At 32.4% G+C, this 21696-nt stretch overlaps 1 protein-coding gene and 1 pseudogene across 1 annotated transcript; both read right to left on the bottom strand.

Annotated features, from left to right (window-relative positions):
- The window catches only part of LOC111287784 (heat stress transcription factor A-5-like), a 51469-nt pseudogene that overhangs the window by 5313 nt on the left and 24460 nt on the right, over positions 1-21696 (bottom strand).
- LOC149519029 (putative disease resistance protein At4g11170) lies at positions 10089-12513 on the bottom strand. The gene is made up of 2 exons (XM_089759028.1): positions 10704-12513; positions 10089-10635 (listed from the first exon to the last, which is right to left on the bottom strand). Exons 1-2 carry the CDS (start codon positions 11232-11234, stop codon positions 10192-10194), a joined length of 975 nt encoding a protein of 324 aa, XP_089615154.1. The 5' UTR covers positions 11235-12513; the 3' UTR covers positions 10089-10191.

Genomic DNA, 21696 nt, shown 5'->3' with positions numbered 1-21696 from the left:
TCTTGCTCCCTAGAGAGACTTCTCTAAGTTCTTCGGGACAAACTACTACAAAGACCTTAGGTGAAGATTTTTATGTAAAATTTATAAAATTTTTATTAAAAATAATTTAATAAAAGTTTTAATAAATATCTAAATCAATAAATTAATAGAGATCAATAAAAAATTATTAAAAATATAATTTATAATTAAAATTTGACAAATTTTTATTCATCGATAAAAATTTTATCAAAATTTTTTTATTAAAAATATTTATAAAAAATATATTAACATTTATCAATTTTTTTTCAAAATTGACACACCAAATTTATGTAACAAAATTTTTTAATCTATAAATTTTAATTTTAAAATTTAATTTAATTAATTTTAATAAAAAATTTCATAAATTTTACTTAAAAATTTTATTTTTTTCACGCTATGATCCTTTCATTTATTGGATATTGGCAAAAAAAAAAAAAAACTGATCTAATGGGTGATGTTGATGCATATTTGTCTTAAAAAAAAAAAAAAAAGGAAAGGTAACACAAGGGATGGTGAGGGAAAGGAAAGAGAAGAAAAACTTAATGAGAAAATCATAATTCGATTGTAAGTTTCGTAATAATTTCATAAAGTCAATTTTATTTTACCTTTGTCGTACATGGAATTTAGACTGAAATATTAAAAATATTCAAGAATTTATAAGACACGATAATTGAAATTTAACAACCTCAGGAAACATTGAGGTTTGGTAAACAAGGAAAAGATTGTGTTACTACGTTTCTACTAGCTCCACAGAAAATTTTACCCCAAACTATTAAATGATTTTGACAGACCAAAGAAATTCAACAGGGGAATAGAAATTCACAGGAAAATACCTAGATTATTTCATAAAAGACTTCAATAAATAGAGTATGAGGTAAAAAAATATTTTTCATTTTCATCTTTTATACTTTATATTCTATCAATTTAAGTACCACACTTAACAAGTATCTTAAATTTATCCAAATAATGATGGATAATTTTTGCACTCATAGTTTTTTTAAAAATAAAAATAAACATTGTTTTTTTAGTTTTTTTATTTTTAGTTTACACATTTATGTAATTTTTTTATAAATATATTTTTAAATACAAATATATTAATTTTAAGTAATTTAAAATAAAATTTATATTATTAAATAAAAATTAATTTATTAAATATATTTATATATATGCTATATGAGTATAAGATGGATACTATATCATTGTCCAAATTAAAATAAAAAATTAAACATCAAAGAGAGACACAGAAGTTGCTGATTAGTGGAAGTGTAGGGAAGATAAAATTCACGAGAAAATCCTAATTCAATTGTAAGCTTCGTTTGATATATATCAAGTCAATTTTGTTTTTATGTTTATCTTTGATATAGACTTTATAATGAAAGACCAAAACCTTGTAAAAACACTGTAATTGAAATTGGATAAGTTTTAGAAACATCAAGGCAATTGGTAAAGAAGAAATATTGTGTATATATAATTCTACCAACCCCCCTAGAAAATGACATATTAAAGCAACACAACCGGTGCTATGAAGGAAGGTTTATGGAGACAAATTCTGAAGGCAAAAGAAGTGAAGATGGAGGATAAATAACAAACAATGAAGGTACAGGTAAAATTTAATTGTTTCAAACTTTTAAATGAATCTCAGCTTGTTGATGTTTTAGAGGTCACAGCAGGTGGTTCTGAATGCAAGCCAGACATGGTAATAATGGCTTTCTTATCATGTAGATATCCAGGTAAACGGCAGGGCCAGTGGATGCTTGAGCCCTCACTGATTATGAAATTGATCACTCTCCTCCATTTATTATGAAGTAATAAGTGAGATTTCTTATTTACTTGCTTTGTGCGGCAGTGGATAAACACACCAAATAATCTCTTCATCTTATTTTTCCTTGTTTATTATTGCCAACAAACTACCTTATGGATTTTTTTTTTTATAAAACAGTTATAGTATGGGATAAGAAAAAAATATTATTGAGATTTGAATTTTAAATTTATTAAAAAATATTTTTTATCAATAATTATATGAATGAATTAAATTAAATTTTAAATTTAAATTTTATTCAGTTTTTATCCTTCTCTGTTCTCTATAATTTAAGAAAGAGAATATAATAATTGCGAACTTATTTTTATATATAAAATTTTAAATTAATTTCATTTTTAATCATTAAACTTTAAGAGAATTTTATTTTTATTTTTTTTCTGTCATATGAGATGTCAACTAACTTTAGATAATTGAGAATCTAAATAAAATTTTTTAAAAATTAGATACCAACATAGAATTTATATTAAAGTTTAGTGATTATAGATATTATTAACCCAATAATAAAAGAAGATTTGTAAATATTAAAATTTAAATTTCAAAATTTACTAAATATTATGTTTTATAAATGATTGTTTGAATCAATAAATAAACAAGCATCTTTCACATTTCACTTTTAAAATAATATTAACATTCTCAAATCTTTACCTTTCATTGTCCTCAACTTACCTTACATTACAAACATAAAAAAGGTTTTAGATCATGCATTTGCATCTTTTATTGCTGGAGGATTTAGAAACTTTTTAATTCTTTTTTAAGTTTAAAATAAAATAAGTCACCAAGTTTAGAGTTACTATTTGGTATTGGAAAATAAATTAATTTTATTTTCTTAACTTAAAAATTATTATCCAGATAGAAAGCTTGAAAAAGAAAAACATAAGAAATTATTTATCTAATTATTTAAATTTGGTTCCTTTATCCAAAATTTTCATTAGACTTTAAAAGAAAGCCTACTATAAATAATTGCATTTTTTTTTGCACTTCCACTATTTTTTTCTCGACTTTAGAGGACTATAACCACTATATAAAATTCACATAAATAGAAGAAAAACCTAAATTTGTCCCTAAAAATTTTTATTTTTAAATGAATTTTGATTTTTTAGATAAATCATATGTAATATTATATTACAATATACATAAAAACTTGATAAAATTTATTTACGTAGACAATTAAGTGGACAATCTATATTATTGACACGATAGTTTTAAATAATTTAATTTAATTAATTATTCAATTTTTTAAAATTTTAAAGTTTCAAAATTTACATATATCCAAAACATTTAAAATATATAAGTTTTATCCAAATTTAAATCCAGAAAAACATATCTCATACCTTACTCTTACACATTTATATGAAATAAAGAATTCAAATAATTTTATAAATTAAATCCCTAAATCTTAGAAATTAAAAAAAATCATATACCATCTAAATCATTATTCATATAAATATTATATTATAACATACATAGAAACTTGAAAATGTTTATTTACGTGAACACTTAGGTAAATAATCTATATTATTGACACAAATGATAGTTTTAAATAATTTTATTTAATTACTTATTTAATTTTTAAAAATTTTAAAGTTTTAAAATTTACATTTATAAAAGTTTTTTTTTTAAATATATAGATTATATCCTAATTTAAATTAAAAAAAAAGACATTTTATACCTCACTCTTATCCATATATATGAACTACAAAATTCAAATAATTTTTAAAAATTAAATCCCTAAATTTTAGAAACCATAAAAAAATTATACACTGTCTAAATCAATATTCATATAAATTTAAATAAATAAAGGCTATGATTGAATCACTATTGTTTAACAATTTTTTTACCTTTATTTTTTCTATGATTTAAAATGAAAGAGAAAAATATTTTATCTCAATTTAAAATTGTACACATATCTAAATTTAGAATTATTATAACATCTTTATCTTAATTTAAAATTAAACTTAGATAAAAATTTATTTCAATTAATCTAATTAAACTAATTTGATAAAAATATATGCTTTTTAAAATTCATATTGCATGTTCGATTATTTTTAATTTGCTACTATATTTTGATCAAATTATTCACAATTTTGTCTAATAGTTAAAATCCTAAATCTTGATTTAAGCCTAAAATCATATTAAGTACATTTGTTCTTAGGAAAAATAAAAGATAAATATTTATCATATAACAATTTAATAAAGAAGCATGTAATTACAGTTCATACCCCACTTTTCTTTTGGCAATTTTGGATTTTGAATAGTATTTACGTTGGTCTTGAAATGCTAAATTTAATTATCAATATTATGAATTTATTTGATTTTTATAAAAAGTTTTGAATTCAAAATCATATAAATAATAATCTTTAACACATTAATTGGGTGATAAATCCTAATTATTAGGCTAAATTTCTTTTTGTTTTCATTGAAATTTCAAATTAAAATTTATAAATTTATTGCCCAAATTTTTTTTAAAAAATACAAAATTAAGGTTTACAACCTATAAATAACATGTCATATGTGTAAATTTTAATTTTCATACTAAAATAATATATACTTTTAAGAATATATGTAATTGTGAAAAAGATATTGATTTTTTCATTGAATTTTATATGTAATTTTACTTTCATAATATAAAGAAATTTTATTAAAATTAATTTTTTTTTCAAAACTTGTATAATGCTTATTTGGATTTTTTTATAATAATTTTTATATAGATGATTTTTTTAATAAAATATATCTATACAATAAATAATATTAATGTTGTGGCTTGCATTGCGCTCCGTACGTCGATTCCTGTTTTTTGCCCTTTTTGAATTCTTTTTTATTAACTAACATTGGTTGTTTTCTTTTTTTATTTTTTTCAAATTTTAGATTTTAGCTCAACCACTTTGCCCCCTTGTTTCTGTGGTGAAACCTTTAGAGCTAGATACATTAAAATATTAGATATTTTAGTACCACATTCTCTTTTTTTTTTTTTTTTGATAAGTACTTTTTCTCCATACAAGATTGCTTACTTCCATCATCTTCATATTCATTTAAAGGTTTCACTTGATCAGCCAGCAAAGGAAGTTGATATATGCATCTAAGAGTAATTAGATATGACCTAAGCATTACAATTCATAACCAAGGAATGGAAAAGCTCAAACATATTCAATATTTCTTCATGAAGGATTGAACATTTGATATTTGGCAATCCTTATTACATATAGAAAATTAAAAAAAAAAAAGAAAGATTAACAGCTCAACAGTGATAAAAAAGAAAGGGTGAGTTCTTTAGATAAAACAAAACGACAGGACAAGAGGTCACCAGAAGTGTACCGTAAAATGTCAAACCCAAAGAAGGAAATATGACTACCACAGTCTAAACAATTAAAAATATATGGGAGGAAGACACTAATTCTCTCAAATACAAATAAAACTTAGTTCTCAATTATTTATCCTGTGGAGGACGTATTCAGCTTATTCTTTGACAATGTAATAGTGATCATTTATACATGATAGGTAGTCAACAGATTGTAATAAGACAAAAAATCAACCATCCTAATTTATATGCCCTAAGAATACATAATTGCTAGAACCCACCATCAGGTTTTTTTTTTTTTTTTTTTTTTTTTTTTTTAATATATTTTTGTAACATTTTAAATTATTTTTTTATGCTGTGGGCTCACTTTTATTTTTTAGTGGAACCCATTTTCATTTTTTTTTTTCAAATTTCAAAATTTGTTATTTTTTCATGGGTTTTTCATTTTAAAATTTTTTTGTTTTTATTCGTGAGACACACAGATTTTTTCTTTCATTTTTATGTATTTATTTTTTAAAATTTTAATGTTGTAAGACTCACTTTTTAGTGGAATAATTGTTTTATGTATATATTTTATAAAACTCAGTTTTTCCTTTTGTTTTTGTTTTTGTTTTTACTACTTAGTCTCATGTGTATTTTTTTTCATATTTAATAATCATTTTTAATTTTTTGTCACACCCAATTGATACCAAAATTTTTTTCTTTTTTGAAAACTTAATAAATATTCTTTTAGTATTTGTTTTGAATTTGACCTACTTGATACTAATATTATGTCACATATTCTTTTCAGCTTTTAACTTTTGCTTATTTTCATTTTTTTATTTTTATATATTTAATTAATAATATTTTTAATTTTATTTTTTGAAGTACTCACTTGATATGAATGATATGTAACATATTAATCCATTTGATTCTTTTGTCTCTTGTCTTTTAATTTTTTTTCTATTCACATTTTCCTATTTTTATTTGATAAAAATTTTAAATTTTTAACATTTTTTTGACATTAGGCCCATTTAATAATATTATTAAAAATACAAATTTTTTTCGTTATTTTTTTAATTTAATAATTTTTTGAGAAATAGATATAACAAATGTGTAGAAATCATATCTAGATTTGATTTTTTTTTGTTTTTTAGTCTTTTTTTTAATTCATTATATAATTTTTTAAACTTTTCGTTATTGACATGACGTGCCAACACAATTATTTTTTGTTCGCTTTTAGCATTTTCCCTATTTTTTTTTCTTTTTTTAGTATTTAATAAATATTTGAAATATTTTTTTATGTTTGTGGCCAATTTTAGGTTATTGATTAAAAATATCCTTTCCCTTTTTATTGTATTTATCGTGTGATTAGATCATTTTGGAAGAAAATAATATTAATAGAAGTGTCAATATGACAATTGAATTTGATTTTTGTCTCTTTTCTTTGGAGCCTTTCTTTTTTCTTTTTTTTTTTGTTTGTTTTAACTATAAGAATATCATATTAAAAAAAGATATTTTCAATCACTGATATCAAATTGGTCCTACACTAAAAAAAAAGTTATCTCAAAAAATTATTATTATAAAAAAAAGAAAACATAAAATAAAATAAATTAAAATAAAATAAAAACGAAAGATATAAATCCGTGATAAAAATTTTTGTAATAAAAACTCATCATTGTTAATGTCACTTGACACCCTAACTTTCGTCCATTTTTTTTTTTTTTGTTTTTTTTACTTTTCTTTTGCTTTTTTTTTTTTTTACTTTTATTTTTTGTTTTTAATTAGATAATTTTTTGAAAAAAAAAGCAACAAATATGTAAGAGTAACTCATTTTTTATTTTTTTTCTTTTCAGTTTATTTTAATTAGATAATTTATAATAAAAAAATTGATAAATAATTTATTTTAAAGAAATGTAAATTGAGGTATTATTAAGAAAACAATACGTATCCAACAACTTTAAATTCATCCAAATCAGCTAGTTGCATTTTTATTTGAAATCGAATTAATGCATTTTTTTTCAAAAATCAAAATCTAGTCAAATTTGGCTTATGATATTATATCTTGATTTAACTGTATATTAAATTAAATTTTATATTATTTTATTTAATTTTATATTTATATACATATTATATTAATAAAATTATTATTTAATATTTTAACTTACAAAAAATCATATTTATATATAATTAAGATGTAAACTGTTGATCCATTCATTATATAAGATTTACTCATTTTTACTTTTATTTGACCTTTATTCAAGGTTTTAATGTGCCACCTTAGGTTTTTGTTGTTTTTTTTAATTTTTTAATTTAGATAAATTTTTGTGAAAAAACAATGTATGTACCACGTGACACCTTAATTTTTTTCTTTTTTCTTTTTTAATTAGATAAATTATGCAATAAAAAAACTTAAAAATATCAAAACAATTCATATTCCACTCAATAGAAGTGTCCACGTAGTACCTAAACGAACTTTTTTTTTTCTTTTCTATTTTTAGTTTTTGTCTAAAATCAATGATGTAAGAAATTGGAAACTCCCAAAATCAATAAAAATGTCATCATCAGACAAGTTCCGATGACTGAGATCAGGCTTTGTTAATGACCTTAAATGAGAAAACATAGCTGGTAGTAATGTGGAAGGACTTGCATTTCTTGGTGAAACCCATCTTGAGAAGGATGGGGACAAAGACTTAGTAGTCAACTCTTCTTTACGTCTAGCTAATAATAGCTCTTCAAGATTCTTCAAAAGTCCCAAGGAAATAGGCAATTGCTTAATAGCAGGCCTATTAGCAAGAAGCTTTCTCAAACCTCCAAACTTCCCCAAATGCTTTGATAACCTGTTAAGCTTCAAGCAACCGTTAAGATTCAAGGTCTCAAGAGAATGAGTGTCATTAGTGCTGAAAAGTAATTTGGTGAAAAATATTCTAGTCTTAACTGGTGATAATTCTAGTCTTAGCTTGTTTGAGAAATCTTGGTGAAAAATATTACCAAACTCAGGTCTACAACTACTGTTGTCGTCCAAAAGACTATTTTCTCCGACTGGCTTGGTTTGATCAATTTGGGGCAGTTGTCTTTCTTATTATATGAAGCAAAATACATAGATTTAATTTGGATGCAATCGCACGCACGGTGAATTGCGATTGGCACTCAAAATGCCGCTGGACACCCATTTGGATGTAATGGTGCAGCATATTTGAAGTAATTTCATAGTGCCATACCCCCGATTAGCAACTGAACATTTTAGGTCCATTGAAAATTTGTCCTTCCCACCGCAGTTTTTTCTTCCAATCATGTCCTTGCTCTTTTTTTTTTTTTTTTCCTTATTCCCAACAATGAGGTCTATGGGAAATATTTAGGGCATAAGCTGTGGCCGCTGGATGGGAATGCAAAGATCATGCATCGCATTGTTGGACCGGGGTTTCAAATAATGTCGGTGTTGCGGTGTAGGGCCGCTATTTAGTGGTAGCGATACCCTCCATCACCGCTATGCACCCGCAATGAGGTTGTGAACGGCAATCACACTCACAACGAAGCTTTGCGGTCGCAAATAAGGCATAATGGCCAATGGCAGTTGTAACAAGACGTTAAAGCCGCTTTTTATATTTTTCAAATCAAATCACACAATAAACAAAATCAAACCAGATAAGAAAACCCACCCTAACAATCAAAATCCAACAAATTTAAGCCTCAATCAAACTAAAAAATGAAATTAATCCATGGTAAAAAACAAATACCAAATTTTTTAAAATTTGAGTTACGGTTGATTCGACCAAAGAGCTCTCATATAGCTTCCATAGCCGTCAGCTTTAGGCTATGGTCTGTTTTGTTTCTCCGATTTTGACTCTTAAGGAGATAGATAAATGAGACATGACAGTTTAAAATCTTTCAAAGGAAAGACAGTGAGGATTTGAGAAAGAAATAAGGTGGTTGGTTGTGTTTGGTGGCTCTGTTGCAAGATGAGAAAGAAAACTAGAGACAGAGGAAGAACGAGAAACAGAGGAAAATGGCATAGGGATTTGGAAGGCTGAAGACCATGCTGATATGGAGTTAAGGCTGATACTGATGTCACATGGTTTTAAAGATTAAAATTGATTTTTTTTTTTTTTTTTGGAATTTAGGTGAAATGATAGGAGGTAAAAGTAAATAAGGATGAGAATTGGATATTTGGGAAATTTTTTATGATTTAAATGAAATTTTAAGAGGATGCGACCTTTTAATTAGTTAATTTAATTTTTTATAATTTAATACATGTACAATTATTTTATTTAAAAGAATTAATTTTATTATATAATTTTCATATTATTAACGTTATTGTTAATTGAATTTTTTTTGTAAGTTTAATTATAGTTATGTTGCGAACTACTACATTATTTTTGTTAATTAATTATTTAAAAGAAAAATTTAATGTTTATCTTGATTCTTTCTAATAAGATTAAATATATATTTATATCATTTATGTCCATAAAATTTATGAATATATTAATGAATTTAGACACATATTAATTTATGAGTTGTAGTTAAAAATCTTATTTTAACATATAAATAAAAGAATTAAAATATTATAAAATACTTTAAATATCATAAATAAATGTAATTATGATTATAATAATTATTTAGTTCATTTTGTGATAAGTTATGTAAAATAAAAAAAAATCATGACCACTATAAATTAAAACGTGATCGTGATAATAATTTAAATCCAAAGAAAGTTTTTACTGAATCAAGATGTTGTGTATGAATCGGTCTCCACCAGACATCATTCTGGTGTGAGGTATAATAATGATAAAATTAAGGAGAGCTTGAATATCAGTACTTGTAGAAAGCCTGTGCAGGTGAATATCCCAGTTGTATTTATTTTTTCTATTGTCAATTCTGTACCTTGTTTTAACTACTGCATCTCGTATTATAGAGTTTGCAGTAACTACACATCCAATGGAAATGAAATACTGTTGTTAGTAATGAATTATTATTATGTTAACAAAATGTAAATCAAAATACATAGATGATGAAATTTGAACTTAAAACCTCAAATTATTTTTGAAACAATACTGAGACATTCGACTTTAGTGTAATCTGATCATACCTCCACCTCAATTTGATGAATTGGTAAATGGATACCACATTCCTTCACAAGAATTCCACCATGCGCCTCAACAGAAACTTCAATTTCATCTCCTTCATCCACTTTTAGACTCACATACTCTTCGGTCGTCAAATAACATATCCAGGTATGATCTTGACTTATCTCAGTATCAAAGGTACGAGGAAAAGGCTTATCCAAACTCTCATAGCCCTTGGTTTTATTTTTAAAATGTATGGTAAGAGATTCATCAATACTTCCATTATGCTCATCTTTGATCGAATAGACAACGTACACAATCATAGCTCGAGTTTCACCAGTTGAGAGTAAAGGACCATGAAACAATATCGAAGATCCTATTTTTTTATAGTCGAACCAATCCGGCACCTTTCTACTCGGGATGCAAGCTTCCAAATACCTGTTCTTGGACCTAAAAATCTCCTGTTTCAATGAAATCTCCGTTATGAAAATTAACAATTTAACAGAGAGAGAGAGAAAGAAAGAGAGACCTTTGACGGTTCTTCATACGCAAAAAGGAACATCGGTCGGGTTGAGAGATGAGGAAGATCCCACATGTCCATTGTCTCAGGGCAATTCGTTATTACGAGCTGCGCAATCCTCGCACCTACGAATAGTTTTGGGTATCTATAGATTGATGTGCACCGTTTTGCTCCGAAGAATTCTAAATTTGAAGGAAGCTCTGGAATTGATTGAAGGTTCGTGCAATCATTTAAATACAGTTCACCTAACCTAGGAAGATTGCTAATTCCAACTGGTGGTCTATAAAACTTGTTTCCTTCTAAAATCAATGATTTCAGAAATTGGAAACTCCCAAAATCAATAGAAATGTCATCGTCAGACAAGTTTCGATAACCGAGATTAAGCCTTGTTAATGAGCTTAAATGACTAAACGTAGCTGGTAGTAATGTGGGAGAACCTGCACTTCTTGGTGAAACCCATCTTGAAAAGGATGGGGACAAAGACTTAGTAGTCGACTCTTCTTTACGTACAGCTAATAATAGCTCTTCAAGGTTCTTCATAAGTCCCAATGAAATAGGCAATTGCTTAATAGCAGACCCATTAGCAAGAAGCTTTCTCAAAGCTTCCAACTTGCCTAAATGCTCTGGTAACCTGTTAAGTTTCGTGCAACCATTAAGATTCAAGGTCTCAAGAGACCTTAGATTGCAAATGCTGTCTGTAGACACCCAATCAGGTCCGGACCCGGATCAATTGGGCCTGACTCGGATCAATTGGGCCTGACCCAGATCATTTGGGCCTGGCCCAAATGGGTAAGGCCCAATTCAATCATGTATTATTATTATTATTTTTTTTTCCTTTTTTTTTCTTTTCTTTTGTATTTTTATATTTATTATTATTAATATATGTATATCTGTATTTATTTATTTAGATTAGATTTATATGTATATTATTTATATAGTTATATATTTATTATTATTATTATTATTATTATTATTTTTGTAAGATATTTTTGGGTTTATCTTATTTTATTATTATTTTTTTTAAATTATCTGTTCTGATTTTTTTCTGATTATCAGATATATTTTTTTTTATAATATCTTTTTATTTATCTGTTCTAATTATCTATTATTTTTTTTATATTTATTTGATTTTTTTTGGAAGGTTGAGATTGAAGCTGAAGAATCCTACTGGGAGTGGGGATTCAATCTAAAGAGTCCAATTGGATTCAAAGACTGAATCCCCGTCCAAGGAGGAGTTGGGATTGATCAGAAACTCCTGATCAATCCCTATATAAAGCACCTCCTGGAACAGTTCAAGAACACACAGAAAACAGGGAGCAAAGCTACTGAATTTGAGAGAAAAAAAGTGTTTAAAAGAGTTTTCGAAGGCTAAAGAAGGTCGAGAAGTGTTAGGATAGCTGTAGGGATCTGAAAAAATTTTTTAGAAATTTTTTTGCGAAAATTTTTTTCTGGAAATTTCTGGGAAATTTCCAGATTCCGGCGAAAATTCCGGCGACATTTGAATTTTCCGGCACAAATTCCGGCGAAACTTGAAGATTCCGGTGACCAACCCAGTTTCCGGCGAGATTCCCAGAAACCGGCGAAGATTCCGGCCATATTCCGGCGACATTTCCAGAATCCGGCACCGGTGTTCTTCGGTTTTCTAGAGAGAAGGGAGAGAAAAGGGAAGGAAGAGAGAGAGAGGGGAGGAGCGTTCTGCCGAAAAACAGAGGAGAGTGCCTTAAATACCCTCCAAAAACGACGTCGTTTTGGCCTTAAGTAACCAGAGGATCCGCGCGTTTTGCCGTGACCCAACCCGACCCGAGCGTCGACCCGCTTCTGACCCGCGCGTGCCAGCCTCCCTCCGAGCCAAGCCGAGCCGAGCCGAGCTTTCAAGCCGCTCCTCCGAGCCGTTTTTTTCTTCCTTGAGCCGAGCCGAGCCGAGCCGATAGCCGAGCCGTTCCAGGTTTTTTTTTTTTTTTTGAATTTTTTTTGAATTTTTTTTTTGAATTTTTTTTATTTGACTTTGATTTTGATCTTGATTTTTTTTTTCTTTTTTCTTTAATTAATCCGACGACGGAGCCTCTATAAGTAAAAACAGTAGTTTTTCTTGCATACTCCTGAGGTGAGGGAATTTTCTCAATTTTCTGCTAAAAGTATTAGAGTCAATTGAGAATAATTTCCGATAATTAATTACTTGGCTGATTTTGATTTTTTTTTCTTTAATTAATCCGACGACGGAGCCTCTGCAAGTGAAACAGTAGTTTTTCTTGCATACTCCTGAGGTGAGGGAATTTTCTCAATTTTCTGCTAAAAGTATTAGAGTCAATTGAGAATAATTTTCGATAATTAATTAATTGGTTGATCTTGATTTTTCTTTAAATAATCCGACGACGGAGCCTCTACAAGTAAAAACAGTAGTTTTTCTTGCATACTCCTGAGGTGAGGGAATTTTCTCAATTTTCTGCTAAAAGTATTAGAGTCAATTGAGAATAATTTCCGATAATTAATTACTTGGCTGATTTTGATTTTTTTTTTCTTTAATTAATCCGACGACGGAGCCTTTGCAAGTGAAACAGTAGTTTTTCTTGCATACTCCTGAGGTGAGGGAATTTTCTCAATTTTCTGCTAAAAGTATTAGAGTCAATTGAGAATAATTTTCGATAATTAATTAATTGGTTGATCTTGATTTTTCTTTAAATAATCCGACGACGGAGCCTCTGCAAGTGAAACAGTAGTTTTTCTTGCATACTCTTGAGGTGAGGGAATTTTCTCAATTTTCTGCTAAAAGTATTAGAGTCAATTGAGAATAATTTTCAACAACTAACTACTTGGTAAAATTTTAAGGCTTTTGGATAACACAAATTCAAGCTGGTACCATCTTTTGATGGGCGTTGTGAGGGTGCTATAACCTTCCTCACACGTAACCGAACTCCCGAACTCTGTTCTGGTTAAGCAGACCCGAACCTATTCTTTTAGGGACCCTTAAGCTTAGGTGTTCCCTAAAAGGGCAGATTCCTTAGGTGGCCAATCGCACCTAGATAAAAAAGATTGGTGGCGACTCCCTGAAAATCAATGTCTAGCGATAGATCCCCGGATCTAGACGTTACGACAGCTTGGCGACTCCACTGGGGATCCTGAGAGTCAGGCCAGCAAATAATTTGTGTTATCCAAAAGCCTAATAAAATTGAACCTTTTTGTATATATGTATTATTATTCATTCATGTCTGTTAATTATGTCATTCATATGCATGTGCATAACATGAGCTCTGCACCCGAGCTCCGTCCCTTTAGGAGGGAGTAAAGTACCTATTGCTTTCGTGAGGTCTAATGCCTCCGCAGTGGCTAGCGAAATACTCCCACTCAAATTGAACCTTTTCCGCTTGTAGCCTGTAATGGGTGAGGATTAGGGTGCCTTACTAGTCTGTGATGGACAAGGATGTAAGGAACAATTTGAGGACCTTTAGACTTTGACCCTAAAACCGCATATAGTGAACTTTAAGAGTGCCTAACCCATAGATAGAGCCATCACCCTTCCCTGTTAGAATTGACCAAAAGCATAGGATTCATCCTTTTTACTTTGTGTGATGTTTAAATTTATTTAGTTATTTATTCTTTTTCTGGGTATACTAACCTTTTTTTTTCTTTTGCATTGGTTCATGTGCACATCATAAAGTTGCATAAAGAACATTTGCCTGAAAAACGGTCTTCAACAAATTTTTTTTCATGGACACCAATGAACGCCTAGTTTGTTCTTCATCAGTATTAGCACCCTGTGGGACACCTAATGAGGTAAGGGCCTTGTCAGAAAAGACCCAACTGAAGATGGGAGATTGCTTGCCAATTGGGTATGAGTCTACTCTGTCTCAAGAAACATCTATCCTCCTCAAACAGAATAATTTAGAAGATTTGGTTGACATCTGGAAGAAGATGAGTCCGTCAAGACAAGAGCAGTTTTGTCAGAAACATGGGCATATAGCACACCTTCTAGCAGTGGCTGTTGATGACCAACTAATTAGAGCTGCAACACAATTCTGGGATCCTACATACAGGTGTTTCATCTTTAATGAAGTTGATATGACTCCCACCATAGAAGAATATTCGGTCTTGTTGGGTTTGTATCTCAAGACTCCTGACAAGATATATGTCAAAAAGCATAAGTCAGGATTTCGTAAAAGTCTGGCTCAACTCATGGGGATAAACAAGGAAGTTGTGGATTCTCATACAAAGAAGAAACAGGAACAGGTCTGCCTACCTTGGAAGTTCTTTCATGAGTTTCTGATGCAACATGCCAATGAAGAACGGGGGTTGGACATATTTGCCTTGGCTATATACGGACTGGTAATCTTTCCAAAGGTTTTGGGACATATTGAGATAGAGGTAGTTGATTTCTTCGAGAGTGTGATCAATGGCTGTAATCCCTCAACGGTGATATTAGCAGAGACTATCAGATCCTTGAGTTATTGTCGTCGGAATGGAGGGCGCTTCATAGGATGCATACAGTTATTGTATGTGTGGATGAAAAGCCATTTCGAACATGGAAATGGTGCTTTCTCGAAGATTTATATCCGTAATCGCTTTCCGATCAAAGAGTTCTGTGAAAGTGGGTGGTCAAAGCAGAAGTCTAAACAAGAATGGATAACTTTCTTGCAAAAGTTGGAAGGTGCCAGAGTGAGATGGTTAGTCCCATGGATGAATCGAGAGCCTATGTTATACCAATGTGGAGATAGTACAGTGGTTCCACTTCTGGGTTTATGGGGAGTGACGAATTATGCACCGCTCTTAGTGAGGAGACAATTAGGGGGAGAACAGTTTATTCCTATGACTTATGGGCTTCATCAGTTAGATTTCTCTTATAGTGAGCCTAAAGCATTTCAGAGGATGAATGGGATGATCAAAGCATGGAAAAATCCCCAAAGAGTGAGTCCTGGACCATTCACTGAAAAAGTCACTCCAGGTTACTTGGTTTGGAGAACAAAGAGAAGACAGGAAATGGTATTCACTTATGAAGTCTCTCAACCACCGACAGAAGAAAAGCTTGAAGAGATACCATCAGAGTTAGAGCTGGCAACAAAAGAGTTTGAATTTGAAAAGATCAAGTTAAAGAAAGAGATTCAAGAACTTCAAGAAGAAAAAGCCCAGTGGAAAGGTAGAGCTGAAAATTATGAAGTTAAAGTTCATAAGATTGCTAGAGAACGTGATGCAGCTACTGAAGATCTAGCAAGGTTACACCAGGAGCATAAGAGGCTATGTGTGAGAGAAAGGGCCAAAGGGATAACCATTGTCGAGCTGACTGAGGAAAACACAAGACTGAAGCAAGAGTATGCCGAATTAGAAGAAGAAAGTACTGAAGCACAGGCAGAAATTAACATGCTAAACAGTTATTTGAGCGGGCTAAGTCAAAGGTTGGATGAACAAGGAGACCACATTGCTGCATTGGTTAGAGAACATAGAGAATTATCATACCAAGTCTGGTGTGGTAAAAGAGAGAACCTAGGGAGGCAGAAATACATTGAGCACTTAACAACCCAGATCCATAAAGGGGTATGTAAGGCAAAAGAGATGGTGGAAGAGGCAGAAGCATTAAGACAAGTGGTGGCCCCAGTAGGAGAACATGGACAGCGTCTGTTGAACTTCATAGAAGAAGCCAAAGCCCAATATGAACAGATCAAACAATTTTATGGCTATAATTCTAGAGGGATAAACTCAATGTAGATCAAAGTTTTTTGGAATAAATGAAATTTTTTTAGTTGAATACCGTTTTAAGGCAAATGTTCTCTGCATACATGCATTTTTCATTCATTGCATTCTCATTCATTACACTTTAACCATGTGATAATCATGCAAAGTTACTAATTCTGAGGTATGGTACTCAAGGTTCCAAGGATAGCTCCATCTAGCGAAAACCCTGCCCATCGTTTCAACACAAGATCCAGAGCAAGGCAAATGGAGCAGGAAAATTCTCATAGATTCGAAAAGCTAGAAAAAGCTCAGGAGAAGATTGAAAGTGAGCTAAGCAAGATTCTGGAGGCTCTAAATAACATGAACAAAGGAAAAAGAGTTGAAGGAAGTACAAGCCAGCAAGAAGTGGCTGACCCTTTGTACCCTCCAGGTTTTGGCCCGCCTCAAGCTCCGTCTGCCCAAGAGGTCCCACCACAACATTTCGCATATCCAACATATCCTGGAATGCCATCAACTTTCAACCCAGGGCAGTATAACAGTTATATAAATCCTGTCTTCACTGAAAAGGCAGCAGAACCAATTCCTGATCTAGATGATTTAAAAGAGAAGGAGAAAGAAAAGATGAGAGTGGAAGCTGAGGAGAGTTCCAAGATTAGCATGCTAGAGCAAAGGCTAAGGGCCGTGGAAGGATTTAGCTTCTATGGGTCAGTTGATGCTGCGGGGCTCTGCCTAGTTCCTGATGTGGTTATCCCCCATAAGTTCAAGGTACCAAAATTTGAAAAATATGATGGTACAAAGTGCCCCAAAACCCATATCACCATGTATTGCAGGAAGATGGCAGCTCATGCACAGGATGAGAAACTCTTGATGCATGTTTTTCAAGACAGTCTTACTGGTTCTGCGGCCAGATGGTATGTTCAACTGGACAGGACTCGCATTCGCTCTTGGAGCGATATGGCGCATGACTTTATCAGTCAATACCGACATATCATCGATTTGGCTCCAGATCGTTTGTCTTTACAGAATCTGGAGAAAAAGACAAACGAATCTTTTAAAGAGTATGCCCAGAGGTGGAGAGATATTGCTTCTCAGGTACAGCCTCCTCTGACCGAGAAAGAAACTACAGTGCTATTTGTTAGCACTTTAAAACCTTCCTATTATGAAAAGATGATAGGGAATGCAACAAAGAATTTTGCCGATATGGTAATTTCAGGAGAAATCATTGAAAGTGCCATCAAGAATGGCAAGCTAGAAGGGAATGAAGCATCTAGCAAAAGAATCCCAAAGAAAAAAGAAACTGAAGCTCAGGCTGTGAGCTTTGATAGACAGCAACTTAGGGGTTATTCGCCCTACCCCCCACCAGAATATCTGCCCTATCACCCCACTGTAAATAACACTTCTTTTCACCCATACCAACCACCATACCCCCAAACCTATCAAACCTCTCATAGACCCCAAAACACCATGTACAGTTCTAACATTCAACCCACCCCAAAACCACAAATTCACCCAACTAACCCTGCTGGTGGCTCGCGGGAGCAACGAACCACTCGCGAAAGACCTATTTTTGACCCTATTCCCATGACCTATACGGAATTATACAAGGAGCTCTACAACAATCATTTGATTGCTCCAAGTAAATTGGAACCCCTCAAGCCACCTTACCCTAAGTGGTATGATCCCACTGCCCACTGTGACTACCATTATGGGATTGCTGGTCACTCCACCGAAAATTGCACTACCCTGAAATATAAAGTGCAACGATTGATTAAGGATGGAATGATTTGCTTTGATACTGGAGGGATGACTGCACCAAATGTTAGTGGCAATCCTTTGCCAAATCATAATGTGAATGCTATAGGTGAAGAGCATGAGCGCCATGTGAAGAAAGAAGTGGTAGATATTAAGACACCTCTCGATCAGTTGTTTGATGTCTTACGAAAGGCAGACATGATGCAACTGGTAAGTCCACACAGCTATCATGGAGCATATATAGCTGGTACTAGTTGTAAGTATCATAGTGGGGCAAGAGGCCACTCCATTGAGACCTGTAAACAATTTCACCGAGAGGTGCAAAAACTCCTGAATTCACATCAGATAGAGGTCTACGAAGAAAAAGAAAGCTTGAAGAATGCTGAGGTGTGCATGAATGATAGGCCTGAAAAGCTGTTTCCCAAACCAGTGACAATTCGGTGTGGAAACAAACCAAAATCAGTCATAGACAAGCTCCTCCCTAGGCCGGTAACTTTTAAAGTCCCAACTCCTTTCCCATACAAAGATGATAAAGCTGTACCCTGGAGATATGGATGTGACGCTGTAGTGCAGGGGCAAAAAGAAGAGGTCTCCAAAGCCGATGCTTCTAACATTACTGGTGTAGGAGGCATTACTCGAAGTGGGAGATGTTACACCCCAGAAATGCTAGAGAAGGCTAGAAGAGAGAAGGCTAAAGAAGGAGAAAGACGAAATAATCCAGAGATAGAGCCTGAAGAAGATCAGCCAAAGCCAGTATCAGAAAGGGAGGTTTGTGAATTCCTGAAGCTGGTAAAACATAGTGAATATTCAGTTGTGGAACAGTTGAATAAAATGCCAGCTCGAATCTCATTGTTATCACTGTTGCTGAATTCAGAGCCACATCGAAATGCCTTGCTGAAAGTGTTGAATCAGGCATACGTGGCACATAACGTGTCTGTCGAATATGTGAATCACTTGGCTGGAAACTTAGTCATGCCAAATCACATTTCATTCAGTGATGATGAGATTTCTTTGGAGGGAAAGAGAAATGCTAAGGCCTTGCATATCACAGTAAAGTGCCAGAGCCATATCATAGCTAAAGTCCTTATCGATAATGGTTCTGCCATCAATGTCATGCCTATGTCAACTTTGGCAAGGCTACCCATCGATTATTCTCATATGCGAGATAGTCAGATGATTGTGAGAGCCTTTGATGGAACCAGAAAAGAAGTCCTGGGGGATATTGAGATGCCCTTACAAATTGGGCCGTGCACCTTCAATATAACATTTCAAGTGATGGATATCTCTCCATCCTACAGCTGTCTGTTAGGAAGGCCATGGATTCACATGGCAGGAGCTGTACCCTCTACTTTGCATCAAAAGATCAAATTCAATGTGAAAGGTCAATTAGTAGTGGTAGTTGGGGAGGAAGACATGCTAGTGACCCAACCATTGAACACTCCATATGTAGAGGCTGCCGAAGAAGCATTGGAGTGCTCCTATCGATCTTTTGAATTGGTCAATACTGTAGGTGAAGGATTTCAAAGTCAGCCTTTTTCAAAGATAGTGGTGAGCCAAGTCATCAACAAAGGCTGGTGTCCAGGACTTGGGCTAGGCAAAAATTTGCAGGGAATTAAAGAACCTCCGACAATAGCGGACAATAGCGACAGGGCAGGCTTAGGATACGAGATGGCAGAGTGGGAAGTCAAAAGAAGGCCATCAAGAAAGACAGCAAGACTGATGTTTATCCCACAATTGTACGAAACCTTCAGACCTGGAGGATTTATGAACCCAGATGCAAAGAAAAGTGTGGAAGAGGACTTTGCCCAGTTAGCCATTAATGCTGTTGAAGATGAAGTGGGGCTCAACAAAGAAGAATGGGTTCGCCTTTGTCCACAAGACTATGAGCTGAACAATTGGAGTGCCATTGAAATGCCTCTGACTTTTGATTTTGATTCAATGTAATTGTAACATCTCAATAGCTTTTGCCCAAGGCTATAAGGTGATCCTTTCTGTTTGGGCCATTCATCATTTATTATTTTTAATAAAAAATAGGGAGGATGCATTTACATTTATTTCTTCTCATGCCTTCATTATTTTCACCTTTCAAACACATCTTGCCAACATATCCCATTTCATTCAATTTCAAGTCTTTAAATGAACAAGAAGATAATCATGATAACCATCAAGAGGTTAACTTTGAGAATTCAATTAATACTGATGAACTTGACAATGAAGAGAATTTTGAAGAATATGTTTTGTCTCCGGACCTAATGAGGATCATTGAACAAGAGAATAAGCCAATTGAGCCTTATCAGGAGGTAGTGGACTTAGTGAATCTGGGAGATGAAGAAAATAAGAAAGAGGTTAGAATGGGCACTTCACTTCCATCTGGAGATAGGCGACGGTTGGCAGACCTACTTCAAGAATTTATAGATATATTCGCTTGGTCTTACCAGGATATGCCAGGACTGAGCACAGAGATAGTGGAGCACAGATTGCCCCTAAAGTCAGAATGTAAGCCCGTTCAGCAGAAACTGAGACGGATGAAGCCCGAAATGCTGCTAAAGATTAAAGAGGAGGTGAAGAAACAATTTGATGCAGGTTTTCTGCAAGTGGCCAAGTATCCAGAATGGGTAACCAATATAGTCCCAGTTCTTAAGAAAGATGGAAAAGTACGAATGTGTGTAGACTATCGGGATTTGAATAAGGCTAGCCCAAAGGATAACTTTCCTTTACCTCATATCGACACACTGGTAGATAACACAGCTAAGCATTCGATTTTCTCCTTTATGGATGGTTTCTCGGGGTATAATCAGATAAAAATGGCTGCAGATGATATGGAAAAGACTACTTTTGTGACCATGTGGGGAACTTTCTGCTACAAAGTCATGCCTTTTGGGTTAAAAAATGCTGGGGCAACATATCAAAGGGCTATGGTAACACTCTTTCATGACATGATGCATAAAGAGATTGAGGTGTATGTAGACGATATGATTGCAAAGTCTTATGAGGGTGAAGATCATGTTACTAGCCTCAGAAAGTTATTTGAGAGGTTAAGGAAATTTCAGCTCAAATTAAACCCAGCCAAGTGCACCTTTGGGGTAAAGTCAGGGAAGTTGCTAGGCTTTGTGGTCAGTGAAAGAGGAATTGAAGTTGATCCCGATAAGATACAGGCCATCCAAAATTTGTCACCTCCCAGCACGCCAAGAGAAGTTCGAGGTTTTCTGGGGAGATTGAACTACATCTCTCGGTTTATCTCTCAGCTTACTTACAAATGTGATCCCATATTTAAGCTTCTCCGTAAGAATAATCCTGGGAAATGGAACGAAGAATGTCAAGAGGCATTTGATAAAATTAAGCAGTATTTATCGAACCCTCCAATATTGGTGCCACCTGTTCCAGGAAGACCTTTAATTCTGTACCTAACTGTAAATGAAAATTCAATGGGATGTGTGCTGGGGCAGCAAGATGAAGCTAGCCGAAAGGAGAGAGCTACTTACTATCTGAGTAAAAAGTTCACGGAATATGAATCCAAGTATTCTTCATTGGAGAAAATGTGTTGTGCATTAGCGTGGACTGCCAAAAGACTCAGACAGTATATGCTTTA

The sequence above is a fragment of the Durio zibethinus genome, chromosome 4 (genome assembly GCF_047325235.1).
Source record: "Durio zibethinus cultivar Kanyao isolate XHJ-2024 chromosome 4, ASM4732523v1, whole genome shotgun sequence".
Lineage (NCBI taxonomy): Eukaryota > Viridiplantae > Streptophyta > Magnoliopsida > Malvales > Malvaceae > Durio > Durio zibethinus.
Note: the sequence above shows the minus strand (reverse complement) of the source record. Positions and strands in the feature narration are given on the sequence as shown.

Bases quoted from the DNA above. Each gene is read 5' to 3' on its own strand.
- LOC149519029 (XM_089759028.1), bottom strand. From the start codon at position 11,234: ATGAAGAACCTTGAAGAGCTATTATTAGCTGTACGTAAAGAAGAGTCG. The intron at 10,636-10,703 runs GTCTCTCTTTCT...TCATTGAAACAG, and splicing joins CGTATGAAGAACCGTCAAAG to GAGATTTTTAGGTCCAAGAA.